The 14,141-nt window shown below is 37.7% G+C and overlaps 1 protein-coding gene across 4 annotated transcripts in view; it reads right to left on the bottom strand.

Moving 5' to 3' along the window:
- Positions 1-3,067: 3,067 nt before the first annotated feature.
- The window catches only part of gdap2 (ganglioside induced differentiation associated protein 2), a 42,192-nt gene continuing 31,118 nt past the window's right edge, over positions 3,068-14,141 (bottom strand). For 3 of the 4 annotated variants that reach the window (XM_037976090.1, XM_037976089.1, XM_037976091.1), the window contains exons 13-15: positions 13,054-13,197; positions 11,268-11,292; positions 3,068-5,928 (exon numbers count right to left, since the gene is read on the bottom strand). In XM_037976090.1, coding sequence (XP_037832018.1) covers positions 5,903-5,928; positions 11,268-11,292; positions 13,054-13,197 — 195 coding nt within the window. In that variant the 3' untranslated portion in view covers positions 3,068-5,902. The remainder of the gene's footprint in view (positions 5,929-11,267; positions 11,293-13,053; positions 13,198-14,141) is intronic. The other variant, XM_037976092.1, reaches the window with a different exon arrangement.

Here is a 14,141-nt window from a genome sequence, read left to right as displayed (position 1 = left end):
ACAGATGTTGTACAGTTTCTGATTATCACGTCGGCAACTTATCTGCACTGTTCTTCCTGTTACTGTATATGTGCTGCAGTCAGATACCGTCCTGAGTGGACACTTTCTGCACAACACAAAGCACTGCAACAAGGGAACGAAATCTAAGGTAGAACTCTTTGAGTTCTTTTTTTTGACAAAGAAATGAACCACTGAACAAACTGTGGAATGATGGCTCATTACACAGCCATCAGAGAGCCAGACCCAGGCGGGCGTGTTCAGTTTTAATCAGGAGAGCACGTGCTGGTTCTGAAACACTGCCACATACTTAGTCTGTGACAGAAGGCAGACCAGACATCTTAGTTGACCAAAACAGATACAGAAAACCTTGAGGTATGTAAGAAATGTGGTCCACAGACAAATCTAAAGCAGCGTCAGTGTTTCTTTTGTTTACTGTAAGGTGGTTTGTGAAGAAAGCTGGAGTGGACAGTTGTCTTCAAGGTTGAGTTGGGATGTCTGGTGCAGCGACAGTTTGACAGTTTTCCTGCTTTGAGAATGGAACCGTCTTACCATCTCTGTGACCATAATTTACACCAGATCCTTAAAAATGGGGTTCTGTGGAAAGAGTATGAACAATGTCTTACCTGTTCTGGACAGTTTTTTGAATGACCTCTGTTTGGAGTATAATTTTTTACAGACTGATGAGCTAATGGCTAGTCGGCACAAGGAGGATCAAAAGTTAACTGCTGCCGATTTAAAACAACTCCAAACTCATCTGTGTGCTCAACAGGCTGCACAATGTAACCATCGGTCCCCAGGAAAACCCACAATCAAACTCTGTTCATCGTCAAAGCATCATCTATGGATGCTGACCTTCACTCAACGTTTTGACTGACTGTTAGACATTCTAGCAACTGCCTGATAACATTATTGCTCCACTCATGAGCTCGTCAGCTCCTTGCAACCATTGCTGGTCTGCGTGCTGACCAAATTATGTCCAAATCAGGCCATTCCTTCTGGGTGCTTTGCCTGAAGAAAACCTACCTGGACAGAGTTAAAAACTACCTAAAATCTTTAATTTATAGGTAGATGAGCAGTGAGAGGAACTGAGACCCTTTTTATTTAAATCATGGATACTATTACTTTCTTTCCCTGTAATTATTAGACAAATTGGTAATATTTCATTAGTGTTTGGAAGCTTGAGGATTAAATATTTTAGTTTGCATTTACTTGTTGAAGAGATCATATTGAGCTCACTTACAGATTTAGAACCTTTTAGAAGATTAAACTAACTCCCGTTTTCCTGCTCAGTGTGATTTCAACTGCCCAAAAGCAGCTGATATATATTTTTTTGTGTTTATTGGATCAGTTAATCCCTGCCTGTCACACAGGGAGGTCCATAAAAGATGGATTTTCTCCTCCTCTCTTCACGGCTCTTCACTTACAGCATCATCCTTCATCCCCCTGCTCAGCACTTTAATCCAACCACAACAAACGGAGATTAAAAAAGGCTGAAGATGGGACGTAAAAGGAGGAGCCATGGTGGTCAGCAGAATGGAGAGACGGGTGGCTAAGAAGGGTTTTAATCAGTAATGTGCCACTTCTTGCCTTCCTGGAACATGACTCAGTTTTCTGCAAAGGGAAGGTGAGACTGGAGAGAAAAAAACAAACACTTTGAATGCAACACCTGCTGCCACTTGCGTGTCTCTGCCTCTCTGTTCTTAAAGGTGAACACACTGGAGAGTTCTCCATTTTCATGTCTGTCTCATCTTTGCAGTTAAGTCACACAGAGAATGTCATTTTAAAAAGACCTGAAACAAATCTTTATAAACTGAACTAATGGCTAATTGTAGTATCTGAAAATCCCTAAAGGTTTTGAACAAAATTAAATAATAAAAGTGTATAAATGTGTCTCAGGCACTGGTTTCTGTTGGCTGTCTGTGATGTTTTGGACTGTTTCTATCATTTGTGAATGCAGTGTGTGTTTTTTTTTCCTTATAGGTGCTATAAATTAAAACTGCGTGAGCTTTTTTTACCTAATAGATGGCAGTAGTCTCATGCAAATATTGGCTTTTAAAAGCCGTTTGAGAAAACAGCAGTTATTTTACAAATCATTATAGAGATGCAATGAATAAAACTGTAATAATTAGGTATAATGAATACTGAGGACATCAGCAGAAGGTGATTTAGTCTGAAATTTATCCTACTGAGGTGTAAAACTGAGGGCCACATCGAGGAGACAACCTTAACGATCAGAAGGCAAAACGGAGAATATTGTACTCTGTAGAAACGTGGTGACCCGCTAACCACTTAAATGGTTTAGAAACTGGCTGATATGAACCTGATAACCTTATGACTAAATGAGATATTTTCAGTTATGATCAGATTCATTTTCATTCAGAATCCTGGTTCTAGTGACAAAACTAAGTATTTAAATGTTCTGTAGCTTTACCACCAAACTCTGACAAACATTCAAAAAGTGACAAACTAGTGACTTAAAACAATAGATTTAAGTGGAGTTCTGTGGAAAGCTTGTAAACAATTAATATCTCACCTGTTGTAGATAAGTCTTTGAACATCCTCATTTTTCAGAAACAGAGTTTTAATCTGACTGGATTAATAAACTAACATCTGTTCTGATCATGACCAACACTGAAGACTTTATAAACCTTTATACTGCCATCAGATTTTCATCACATGCAGAAAAATGATGGTCATCTTGCTGGAAGTACTCTAAGCCTCACCAGAAGTGCTCCAGCTAGCTGCTGTTATTTTTGCTCTTGTAAACAACATACAATGTAAAATTGACACAATATAAAGGTTTATAAAATGTTGCTGACATGAGCCGCTAGGTTAGAATAGTTTTAAGATGTGGGCGATCCATTAGCTGTGCTCAGACTAGCCATCAGCTCATCATTATTGCCAGAATTAAACTTAATTTCTTCAAACTAAAGAGCTATCTACAACAGGTAAGATACTACTGATATGCATCAGTTCATTGTTCTGTTAAATAACCAAACATCTTTAAATTTGACATCAGTTATCGTTTAGATAAAGGATCAAACTCATCACAATCCAGACAACTCTCCGCCTAAAATAAAGATCTTGTCTTTTATTTATCATAAATAAAAGAAAAATCTAGAAAAACTTCACAAGAGAATGGCATTTTAATTAAAGTGTACAAAATATAAGAAGCAATAAACAAAGAGCAAAGCTGTAACTTTCTTTAAATCTCAGAAGTTGTGGACAAACTGCACTCATACCTTTAAAATGACACATGTATTTTCACAAAGTCAACATTTGGCTCCATTTACACACATTCTGAAATAATCACAGTCCTAACAGAGACAGCGCTTCTTTATTGACCTAAAACAGTTTATTTCATTACAGAAACACCTATCGACACCTGTAGTCATTTTTAGCCTTTAAATTTCACAAAAGCTTCTTTCAAATGAGGGTTTCACTGCAGTTCTGCTTCCAATAGTCTGACCAGGGGAGATTTTCATCATATTTACAACAGCATTAAGTAATAAATGATTATTTGAACTAGAGTGCTTGCTTTTTTATTGTAGGAGATGTCTGACTTTAAAATTAAGCACAACATATGAAATGAAGCTTAAACTTGAATGAAGGTTAAACTCTGTACCAATAGTGTTGCATGACTTGGTCCATCTGTGTCTGGATTTCTGAGTTGTGTGTGTGTGTGTGTGTGTGTCTGTCATTTACAGTCTGAGAGCTCAGATCCTTCAGAGCTGAAGGAGAACATGAATATTTCTGAACATGATTGGGTGAAGAAAGGACTACATGCAGATGAAATCACCCACAGGCACAGGTGTTAGTGAGACAGACTGTATTTATTGTTATAGTGTTACTGGGAACAGGTGGGATTGTTATAGTGACTGAAGGTTCAGGGAGCGAGACAAATGCTTTCTTTCCATTTTGAAATCCAGAAGTTAAATCTAAGATCATCTGGAAAATCAAAGTAAAAAAAAAAGATTATATCACTAATAACAGCTGTAATTAGAGACTGAGCAACAAAGAAAATGTCATGCAAAAAAACAAACAAAAAAAAACAAACAATCACAGACAACATTGCTATGACGTAACTCGTACCTTGAGAGGTAAAATGATGCCAAAATAATAATGTGAAAAATGTTTCGACGCAAATAAATCAAATCTAGTCAGTACAGCTGCGGTGTGTACTCACAATCCCCAAAATTGTCTTGAGATAGTTTAACCATTTAGAAATGGCGTTCTGTGGAAAAACAATATTTTACCTGTTGTGAGCAGCTTCCTGAATGACCTCAGTTTGGAGAAAAAGAGTTTAATTGTGACAGGACTGATGAGCTAATGACTGGTCGGAGTGGAGTGGTTAGCTGTCATCTTAAAGCAGGTCCAATCTCTAAATCTTTATAACATTTCATGTGAACAGCTTTCAAAAAAAAAAAAAAAAAACCTTCCCACCGCCTTCAATTTTACATCACAGTTTATTTACATAGAATTCTGTGGGTATCTGCAAGCACAAATAGCAGCAGCAGCTAGCCATAGCACGTCTGCTGAAATGTTATATTTCTGCCAGGATAATGTGAAATTGATGGGAATGTAAAAAATTAAATAAGAGCATTTTTATGAGCAATTATGAAGTTGTGAAGTCATTTAAGATAGCAGTGCTTCACTTTGGTCTTAAGCCTGGACTGATTAGCCATTAGCCCACTTCAAAATGGCCAGAATCTCTCTCTTTTTTTGTGATATAAGAAGTGTTTATTCTCATTCTTAACCAATTACAGTTTTCAGTGAAAACTGTATTTTTTAATGTAAATTTAAAACTTTAATACCTTTAATAGACTAATATGTTGAGAATGCTTAAGGCTCAAAGTTTAAAGTAGTAGTAAAATATGCTTTTAATAGTCTCCACAAAAAGGGAGATTTTTGCCTCTTTTTGTAGCCAAAAAACCCAAGAAGTATTAAGGCTACGCAGTGAAAAAATCTTTTGCTAAGTGTATAACTGCAAAAACCTAATGAATAAAATATTGACCAATATTTTGATTGAGTTCAAAAGGCTGGTAGAGCCCCAAAGCCCCAATATAAAGACAAGAAAATAACCAGGTGTAGATGCTGATAGGCCTTTTTTTCCCCCAATCACACTAAGCAGAGGCACTCCAGTGATTCTTTGACAACATTGTCACTATATCCAAATTTTAAACCTGACAGAAATGCATTGATCATTTCAGGGGAATTATACAGCCGGTAAATATTACATGAGAAAAGATATGCAATATGAAGCATCTTCCCTGGGTCACCTCGACAGAATCAAAATCAATCGCCAACACTTTTTTTAAAGCTCACAAATGATCATTTTCTACAGTTATTAGAGACTTGCCCACATTCTTTTGTGCCAAGCTAAATTAACCATCTCACCTTCACATTTGTACACCAGCGAGTGATGAGGATGATATAAAGACAAGTCCCGGGTATTTCATTCACATTGACTGACAACATTTAACGAACACTGTTCTGCATGTTGTCCTAAAATCTTTTTTGCTGCCCCGTGCGTTGCCCATTTTCTCCAGCATCTTTTAGAGTAATTTGACCATGTGGTGGAAAAGTTTCAAGTATTCCGTAAGATTTGACTTGACTCTTCATGTGCAGGAATCTTTGAAGAAACTGCTCAGGAAGAACTTCCTTGTGTGTGAGGCACGATCCAGGAACTATACCAGACCCACAGTCATCACTATGTCCTGTAACTCTTCCTTCTGGTCACCTTGGCAGGAACACGATGACAGTGGGGTTTACCCGCTGTGGTTCAGAGCCTTAAAAAGAGTCAGGACTACAGACCACATGTGCAACATGATGTCCTTTAATGGCTTCACTTCATGGGCCTGGCAGAAAGGTCCAGGTGGGGTCCTTTTACAGATTGGAGGCCTCAGAGGGATGGTGGGGTCCATTCATCTGAGATGGACGAGGGAAAAAAAACAGTTTAACTATGATTTAGGATTAAACATAGTGGTCCATCTAAACTAGTTTTATGACAGATTGATGGAAAATAAGAGTTGGTTCAAAATGAAAATAGAAAGATTCTCAGGATGAACAAAGACCAGTTACTAAACTGGTAACTACACTATTTTTTACACTTCACACTACAGAGCAATTATTATGTTATATATTCTCTCTGAGATTGTCTCTTCAAAACAGGTTCTGTTCTCATCCAGTGAACATTAACACACTGCTGATTGACTGAGCACATTAAAAGATTTCTGTCCAAACAAATGAGCAAATGTTTGGTTTTCATGATAGATTCAGAATTATCTGACAATGGTATATAATCTATAGGAAGTGTTTAAAAATTCTGTGCTAAAGAACAACCAGCACTGAGATGAAATGTATAATTTTGAATTTCAATGTCAGCCAGCATCAAAAGACCAAAAAAGAAGAAAAAAAAAAACAAAAAAACAAACCAAAAACATAATTGGCATGATCAGAAAGCAAGTACATATTCATAAAACACACTATTTAAAAGAACCTCCAATTTGAAAAAAAAAGATGTTTAGGTTCACCTCTAAATACTATTTTTGTGAGCTTGTTTTCAAGCCCAAGAAATTTTGAACTTATATTTTATTTTAAAACCTTACTTAATAATTAAAGTCAATTTAAGCAGACAAATTGTTTTTATAATAAAAGTAAATGCTGACAATTCATTAAGGTTTTTAGGTAAAATGTTCAGGTTTTAGGAGGATGTTATTTAACATTATTTACATTTTAGAAGATTTCCAAATGTGCTTTAGATTACATCGAGGTTCATAAAACCTATATGAAACCAAACATAAATAAGTTTCTTTTTTTTAGAGTGAGTTCCTCATCATCACCGATTTAAGGTTCTAACTAACAATGTTCCAACATTGTACAAAGTTGATGAAATAATAGAGGACTACTGGGTGAAATTTGGACACAGCTGGGTGTTCCAAACAGGACTAGGTTTCTGAAAGGATAAATCCGGCTAACATTGAGCTCCTAGACTGGCCTTCTCAAAACCCCAGACTCAACCTGATGGACCTTGTGGACTTTGCTTAAAAGACAGGCATGTGCCGGGAAACCAACAACTTTCAATGAAATCTATCAATTCTGGCAACAAGTATAATCAGACATCCATCCAGACTGATACCCAAAGCCTGCTGATGCTGCAAAAAGCAGGTGGTCGATGTGCAACATGCTAAGGACATTTAACCAGATATTAGTTGGGGGTTATTATACCCTAACTGCAGGGATTATCTTCTAGGTTCACTGTAAAAACCACTTGTTTCTGCCTTGCTGTTACATTTATAAAAACAATAAAAACTCGGACCATGTGTTGTCTGTTGTCAAATGCTTTCCTGCAGTACTGGAAAAAATATGACATCATGTTCTATTTGGCTCCATCAGGAAAGCCTGCAACACATCTGACAAGATTTAAGGAGATATTTTGCTTTGGCCAGAGTATAACAGATCTGAAAATGTCCAAAGACCAGCACATTTGGTCCATCTGCTTAATTTTGGATAGCAACAGTGTTGAACAAAGAGTTGGGGCCGAGTTGGTTTCACTCAGTTTTTTTCAACTGAAACAATATCCAGGGGATTTGTACTCCTGAAAAGGAAACATTTAGGACATGTAGCTGACGTGAAGTTTCATTCTTCAGTCTCTGATAAGATTTCCTGGAATAAGAAAACACAGTATCAGTTGTAATATTCTCTCATGCTGTTTAGGACTGTAACATTTGATACAGCTGGAACTAAAACATTGTTCACAGGCACACTTAGCACCATGGTCTTTAATTTTTCTTGTTAATTTCGGTGAAGAGTTGAGTTAAATTGTTTAGTGAGATTTTCAAAACCTCTAACATATTCCAGTAGAGAACGACGTTGTTTAAACGGTTGGCTTCAGCAGTTATGAAAAAAGACAAAAAAGGAACTAAGAATAGAAGTTTGAGGGGCAGGGTTTAAGATGTTTTACCATGGTGTGGATAGGAAGAGAAATGGAATAGGGGTAAGAGGATCTTGATGAAGGAGGAAAGAGTAGTGATTGGAACAGATCTCAATGGACATGTTGGAGAAGGAAACAGCAGAGATGAAGAGGTGATGGGCAGGTTTGGTGTCAAGTAAAGGAACCAGGAAGGAGGCTGGACATAGCTGTAGTCAACATCTATTTTCAAAAGAGGAAGGAACACAGGGTGACCTATAAGAGTGGAGGCAGGAGAAGACAGGTAGATTACATTCTGTGTAGAAGAGGTAACCTGAGGGAGACTGTGGACTGTAAGGTTGTGGCAGAAGAGAGTGTGGCCAGACAGCATCAGATGGTGGTGTGTAGGATGACTGTTGTGGTGATGAAGAGGGAAAGAGTAAAGGCAGAGAAGATGACCAAATGATGGAAGTTGAGGAAGTAAAACATTGTGACGAGTTCAGAAAGGAGCTGGTAAAGGCTCTGGGTGGTAAGAAAGAGCTTCCAGATGACTGGGCTGCTACAGAAACAGTGGTTAGAGAGACAGGTAGGAAAGGACATGGTGTGTCATCTGGACAAAGAAAAGATAATAAGGAAACATGGTAGTGGAATACAAAAGTGCAGGAAGCAATTTAAAGGAAGAGGTTAGCCAAGAAGAAATGGGACAGTGAGATGACTGAAGAGAGTAGACAAGAATACATGGAGGTGCAACATAGGGCAAAGAGGAAGGTGGCAAAGGAAAAACAGGAGGCGTATGAGTTGTAGAAGAGACTAGAGAGGGGTGTCAAACTCCATTTCTTGGGGGTTGCTCTCCTGCATGATTTAGATGTGTTCTTGCTTTAAAACACCTGGTTTAAATGGATGACTTGTTGCCACGCTCCTGGAAAACTTGATGATTTGGTGAGGAGGTAATTAAACCATTTGAATCATGTGTGTTGGAGCAGAAAAACCTAAAACTCCCAGGACAGTAGCCCTCTGGGCTAGACACTAAGGAGGGAGAGGACTTGTATCGACTGGCAAGACAAAGGATCCAGGCTGGAAAGGATGTGCATAAGGTTAGGCTTGTTAAAGATAGAAACGGTAATGTTCTAACAAGGGAAGAGAGTAAGATGGGAAGATGGAAGGAGTACTTTAAGGATGAATGAAGAGAATGAAAGGGAAAGAAGAGTAGGGGTCATAGAAACTGTGGATCAGGAAGTGGAAAAGGTTAGTAAGGATGAAGTTTGGAAAGCTTTGAAGAAGATAAAGAAGGGGAAGGCAGTTGGACCCGATGACATACCAGTGGAGGTATGGAAATGTCTAGGAGAGATAGAAGTGAGATTTTGGACTCAATTATTCAATGGCATCTTTGAGAGTGAGAAAATGCCTGAGGAATGCAGGAGAAGTGTGTTAGTGACAATCTTTAAGAACAAGGGTAATGTACATCTCATTTTTATCCAATGAGATGTGAAAGTTGCATGAAAAGATTTTTTTCCCCATGCAACTTTCACATCTCGTTGGATAAAAAACAAATGTAAAATAACATGAAAGTTTGAAGAACTTTATCAGTATGATAAACTGCAAGGTTGTTGATTTCACTTTTAAGATTAACTGACTGTGTTTAATATAACTTTATTTTTTTTACCCCAAATGCATTTCATTATATAAATGGCATGTGTGTTAATAAAGACCGATGTAAAACATACTGATAACATCAACAGTTATGTCTGTGTCCGTTATTCTAATTTGACATTTGGCATTATTAATGAAAAAGATTGATCTGAAAATTGACAGAATAGCCAAATTAAAAGGACCAAACCTTGAGTTTTTGTATGAAGTATCTGTTATAAGAGAGGCTTAATATGAAAGGTAAAATATTAACCATGATCAACTAAACTAAGATTGTCCTCATAATTAGGTGACTTATGCCCCCTTTCCACTGGCTCCATTTTAGAAGCCCCGCTCTACTCGGCTCTATAAAAAATGCATCGCGTTTCCACCGGCCAGTTTGGTCGGTAGCAGAGGAGCGCCTCCCTTGTGTTGCGGGGCGGGGGGCGCTACTGAAACTTGGCATCATTTGTGGAAACAATGGAAGCGCTATGAACAACGTTGGCCCTGTGTTGTTGCTGTTTTTTAAACTTATGGGGATTCTCCTGAGACTTCAGGAAAAGAGGCGCAGTGGAAGAAATGCTCTGGATGCTGAGATTGTTGCGCGGAGTAGGACAGCTGTTATCCGCCAGAGATTTCAGGCTTTACAGCGCCTTCAGCTGGGGGACAGACAGCCTAAACGTTGCAGGGTAAGCTAACGCTGTTGTTTATATTCCTACCGTTCGCTCTTTATGCTTGCATCTGGTCACACCCATGACCAATGAGTGAACAGGAGCTAAGCTTGCGCCACCCACGAAAGCAGGGCCGGCCCGGCTGGCCCTACTCTGAAGCAGGGACCAAAAAAGCAGGGACCGGCCTCGAAAAAATGCCGGTGGAAACGCCCGCAAAGCAAACGGAGTAGAGTGGAGCCGGGACCTTTAGAGCTAGTGGAAAAGGGGCATTTGTGATTTGAATTCAGGAGGAGCAATGAAGTTTCCAACATGATTGTGGACATTCAACAACCTGTGGAGGAAACGGAAGGGCAGCTAATTATCAAACCAGTTCTGTGTTTTATGGTCTTGAACTACAACCATGTCCCTCACAATGTCTTCAAGACAATGGGGTTTTGGGCCACTGGCAATTGGCCATGTGGTACCAATACATCTGAAGAGGAAGATTGGTTGCAAACAATAAGTCCCACTTTTTTTGTAACAATGGCCTGATCTTTCCCCAAGTCATTGATTATTAAAAGTTCAACTCACTTGCTCTTATTGATATTATGCTGACCCACCCACTTTGCTTCATTTGGTTTTCATACCTTTGGAAGAGCATTTCCAAATGTACAAAATTACAAAAAACAAAAAGAAGGTGGTATCAAGCTCTTACTACAAGTTTTTACTATAGAAACTATCAAAAATGCTCCGTTTTCTTTGACAGGAGGCATTTTCAACACCAGCCTTACATGTAATGCTCACAATTTTAAAGCACAATGATAAGATCAGTGAAGTTTTTCATCACAAATTTTAAAGGTTTTTAAAGCATGCATTAAAGAAAGCTAATGCTGCACAGCATCGATCTTGATCAGCTGATTTAATGGAGAGTTTAGAATTTATTAATCTGTAATTTAACGTGTCTGTAATAATCAGTGTTACTCTTTTTTAGGTGGTGAATATCAAAACTAAATAAATTAAATAAAGTTAGGTATTAGCGCGTTAGCTAACATTAAAAGACTGAACCAAAACAAGCCACTCACCTCCTCCGTCAGCCACTGTAGTATCCTGATAGTAAACAGTGAAGAAACTTTTCAGAAAAAGCGTGTTGGTCTATTAGTTTTCCATCAATAAAATTAACAAACATTGAAAAAAATCTGCTGATTTTTGTGGACAGTTTAAGAGTTAAGTTATAAGTGAAAGCTTCATTGTTTCTGTGAACAAAAGGTGCTTCACAGCTGTTTGACAGAATCGGATAACAATGTTTAAAATTCTTCAAAGTGTTTTCTCTCCCACTAATTACTGCAACATCTTTCCTCTGACAACGCATGGTTAACATTGTGGCAACAATGTCTAAACTGTAGTTTTAGAAAATGTAAAAGTAACAAAGCTAATAGCTCTACAGATTATAATGGCAACACTGGAAGAACGTTTCAGTTTCCGCAATACAGAAGCGCTCTGGTTTAGGTGGAGATGGTGGTCTCCAACATCAGTATCTCAAGAAGTTCACTCATCTATTTGTCTTTGAAGACCTTCAGAAAAAGGCCAGAATGCACTTTTGATATCAAGTCCGATTCTTCCAGTTTAATCAAAATGTTGCTGAACATGAAAGTACTGTATGAACCTGGGCTCAGGTTTAACATCCTGGTGGATCAGATGCTAAAAGAAAAAAAACTCAACTACAAACCAACATTTAGTTGAAAACATCAAGCAAAACTAAAGGAAAAGAATTGTCAAGGAATTTGAAAGACTTTCACATGAATAAAGTTTGTAATGCTGTAGCAATAACAGTTACTTGTTTCTACATCAACAGATTTGTATTCAATCACTCAAAGATTGTGATTACATACAGTTGGAAAATCAACCGCGTGTCCTGGACATTACCATTTTAATTGAGTTAGTAGGTACACCGAGTAATGGGTGTCAATTGTAGAAAAGCACATATGCATTAAACAAATCCAGCGCTGATTGTTTTCATTATCTCTGAGAAATGTCAAACGGAGATAAAAGGGTGCTGGAATTAAACGCACATGGGTGCAAACACATTTCAGAGTTTGGCGTGCAAGGATTTCGGGAGATCGGTACTAAACTAGATTTTTATTAAAACACACCAAACTGAGCGGATGTGAGGCTATCCAGTCTGTAAACTCAAAACACAGGCTTGTGTCTCTTCTGAAAAAGAAAGACTGAGAAAAAAAAAAAAACTTAAAGCAAGCTGAAAACATAAACACACACGTGTATCAAAGAAATCAGACGCTGGCTGAACATTTTAAACTTTAAACTTCTTGAAAGTTGCTTCTTCTTCAAGTTAAAACATGCCAACAAAGGATGAACTTACTGAACTCCATATTTTCTTCAATTGATCACTTTTTTTAAAAAACTTTGGCCAAAAAGCAACATTATTTTTCTGTGTATGCTTTAATGTCAGGGAAACCTATTGTCTGTACCAACATCAGCTTCTCCTGTCAACTATAATCTGGACTGAAACCAACAACAGTGCAAAGTGTTGACTACTAAAAAAAATAAAAACTTGCTCAAGCTAGATGAATATTACGAGAGAACGAAAGCTGTTTAGGTTTAAATTGACAGGCTCATAAGTTAAGATGTGGAGCCATTTAAAAACCATCTGAAAAGGTCAGCCAATTACCAGATACAACTACAACTGCTGTTCAGAGATCTGTTAGTGTTCAGAATATGTGGTGGGGAGCACTCTCAGCTACTACCACACTAGATTTTAAGTCAGTATCTGTAAATTTAATCAAGTTACAGCTCTTTCTGTGCTTTATAGGATCAATTTGTGTTGTTGCGTCTGTGTGTGCTGCTGCTTACTCGTGCATCGTACTCCAGCACAAATGGAGGAATGTCAATCTGCTCGGGTTTGATGCAGGTGAAGAGCTGCTGCAGGTTGTCAAGGTAACGGACCTTCTCCTTTAAACCGGACACACTGAAGGTGGTGAAGAACCATGCAGAGACCTAGATAGAGTTAGGAAATTAGTTGTGAGGAGTATTTAATGCTTAGTTGTTTTTTCTTTGAAGATATTATTCCTGTCAAGTATTTAAAAAAAATTGACCAAACATTTTGTAAGAAAAAAGCAGAACCATTTTAACTCTAATGGCACTTTAATAAGCCAAAAAGAAGGTTTGGTATTTGGAGCAAAAAGCACTGTTGTTCTTGTAAACAATAAAGGAACTAACATAAACCAAAGTGCACTGGAGGAGCACATTTCTTTGCCAACAGAGAAATATTTAGAAGGTCAGAATCTGCTTTTGGCTCAAGATAAGCATCTAAACATGTAGTGTAATGGAAATGAAGCATTTTGTGTGATAAAATCACATTTTTTGTCCAAGGACAAAATAATCAAAATTTTAACTCTAACTCTAACTCTAAATAATTCATGCGTTTGAGAGAAATCTATGCAGTTTATCAAAAGGTTTAACAAGTTATAATAAGTCATTTTTCTAAACAAATAATCTGCATATGAATAGGCAGAATCTGTGGGTGAAGAGCTAGATTTCCTACATTAAAAGCTTTACGGTTTGGTTTACAGTCTGCGTAAAACAGACTGTCTGAGCGAGGGTTATTAACCAATAGGTCAAGTAGAGAGCAACAAAGGTATAACACGCCAGCTGAAATCTAACATCTAACATAGCTTGCTGGAAAATTACTTGCATTCAAACAATGACAAACCTTTGGCCTATACTTAACAGTCCCTCCAGGATTTCGCGGGCATTTTTTGTGATTGTTGCGGGCTAAAATGCCTGATTTTGCGGGGCATTTTCCTAAAAGTTGCGATGAAAAGTTGCGATTTTTTTTTTATTACTAAAATCAATAAAAAACCATAACTTTTAATATATAAACCAAAAATACTTACTATTTTTGTAAGATAATTGCCAACAAACATTGACATTATCAAAAG

Source organism: Kryptolebias marmoratus, linkage group LG6 (assembly GCF_001649575.2).
Source record: "Kryptolebias marmoratus isolate JLee-2015 linkage group LG6, ASM164957v2, whole genome shotgun sequence".
Classification (NCBI taxonomy): Eukaryota; Metazoa; Chordata; class Actinopteri; order Cyprinodontiformes; family Rivulidae; genus Kryptolebias; species Kryptolebias marmoratus.
The sequence above is the reverse complement of the archived record's forward strand: the minus strand, read 5'-3'. Positions and strand labels throughout refer to the sequence as shown.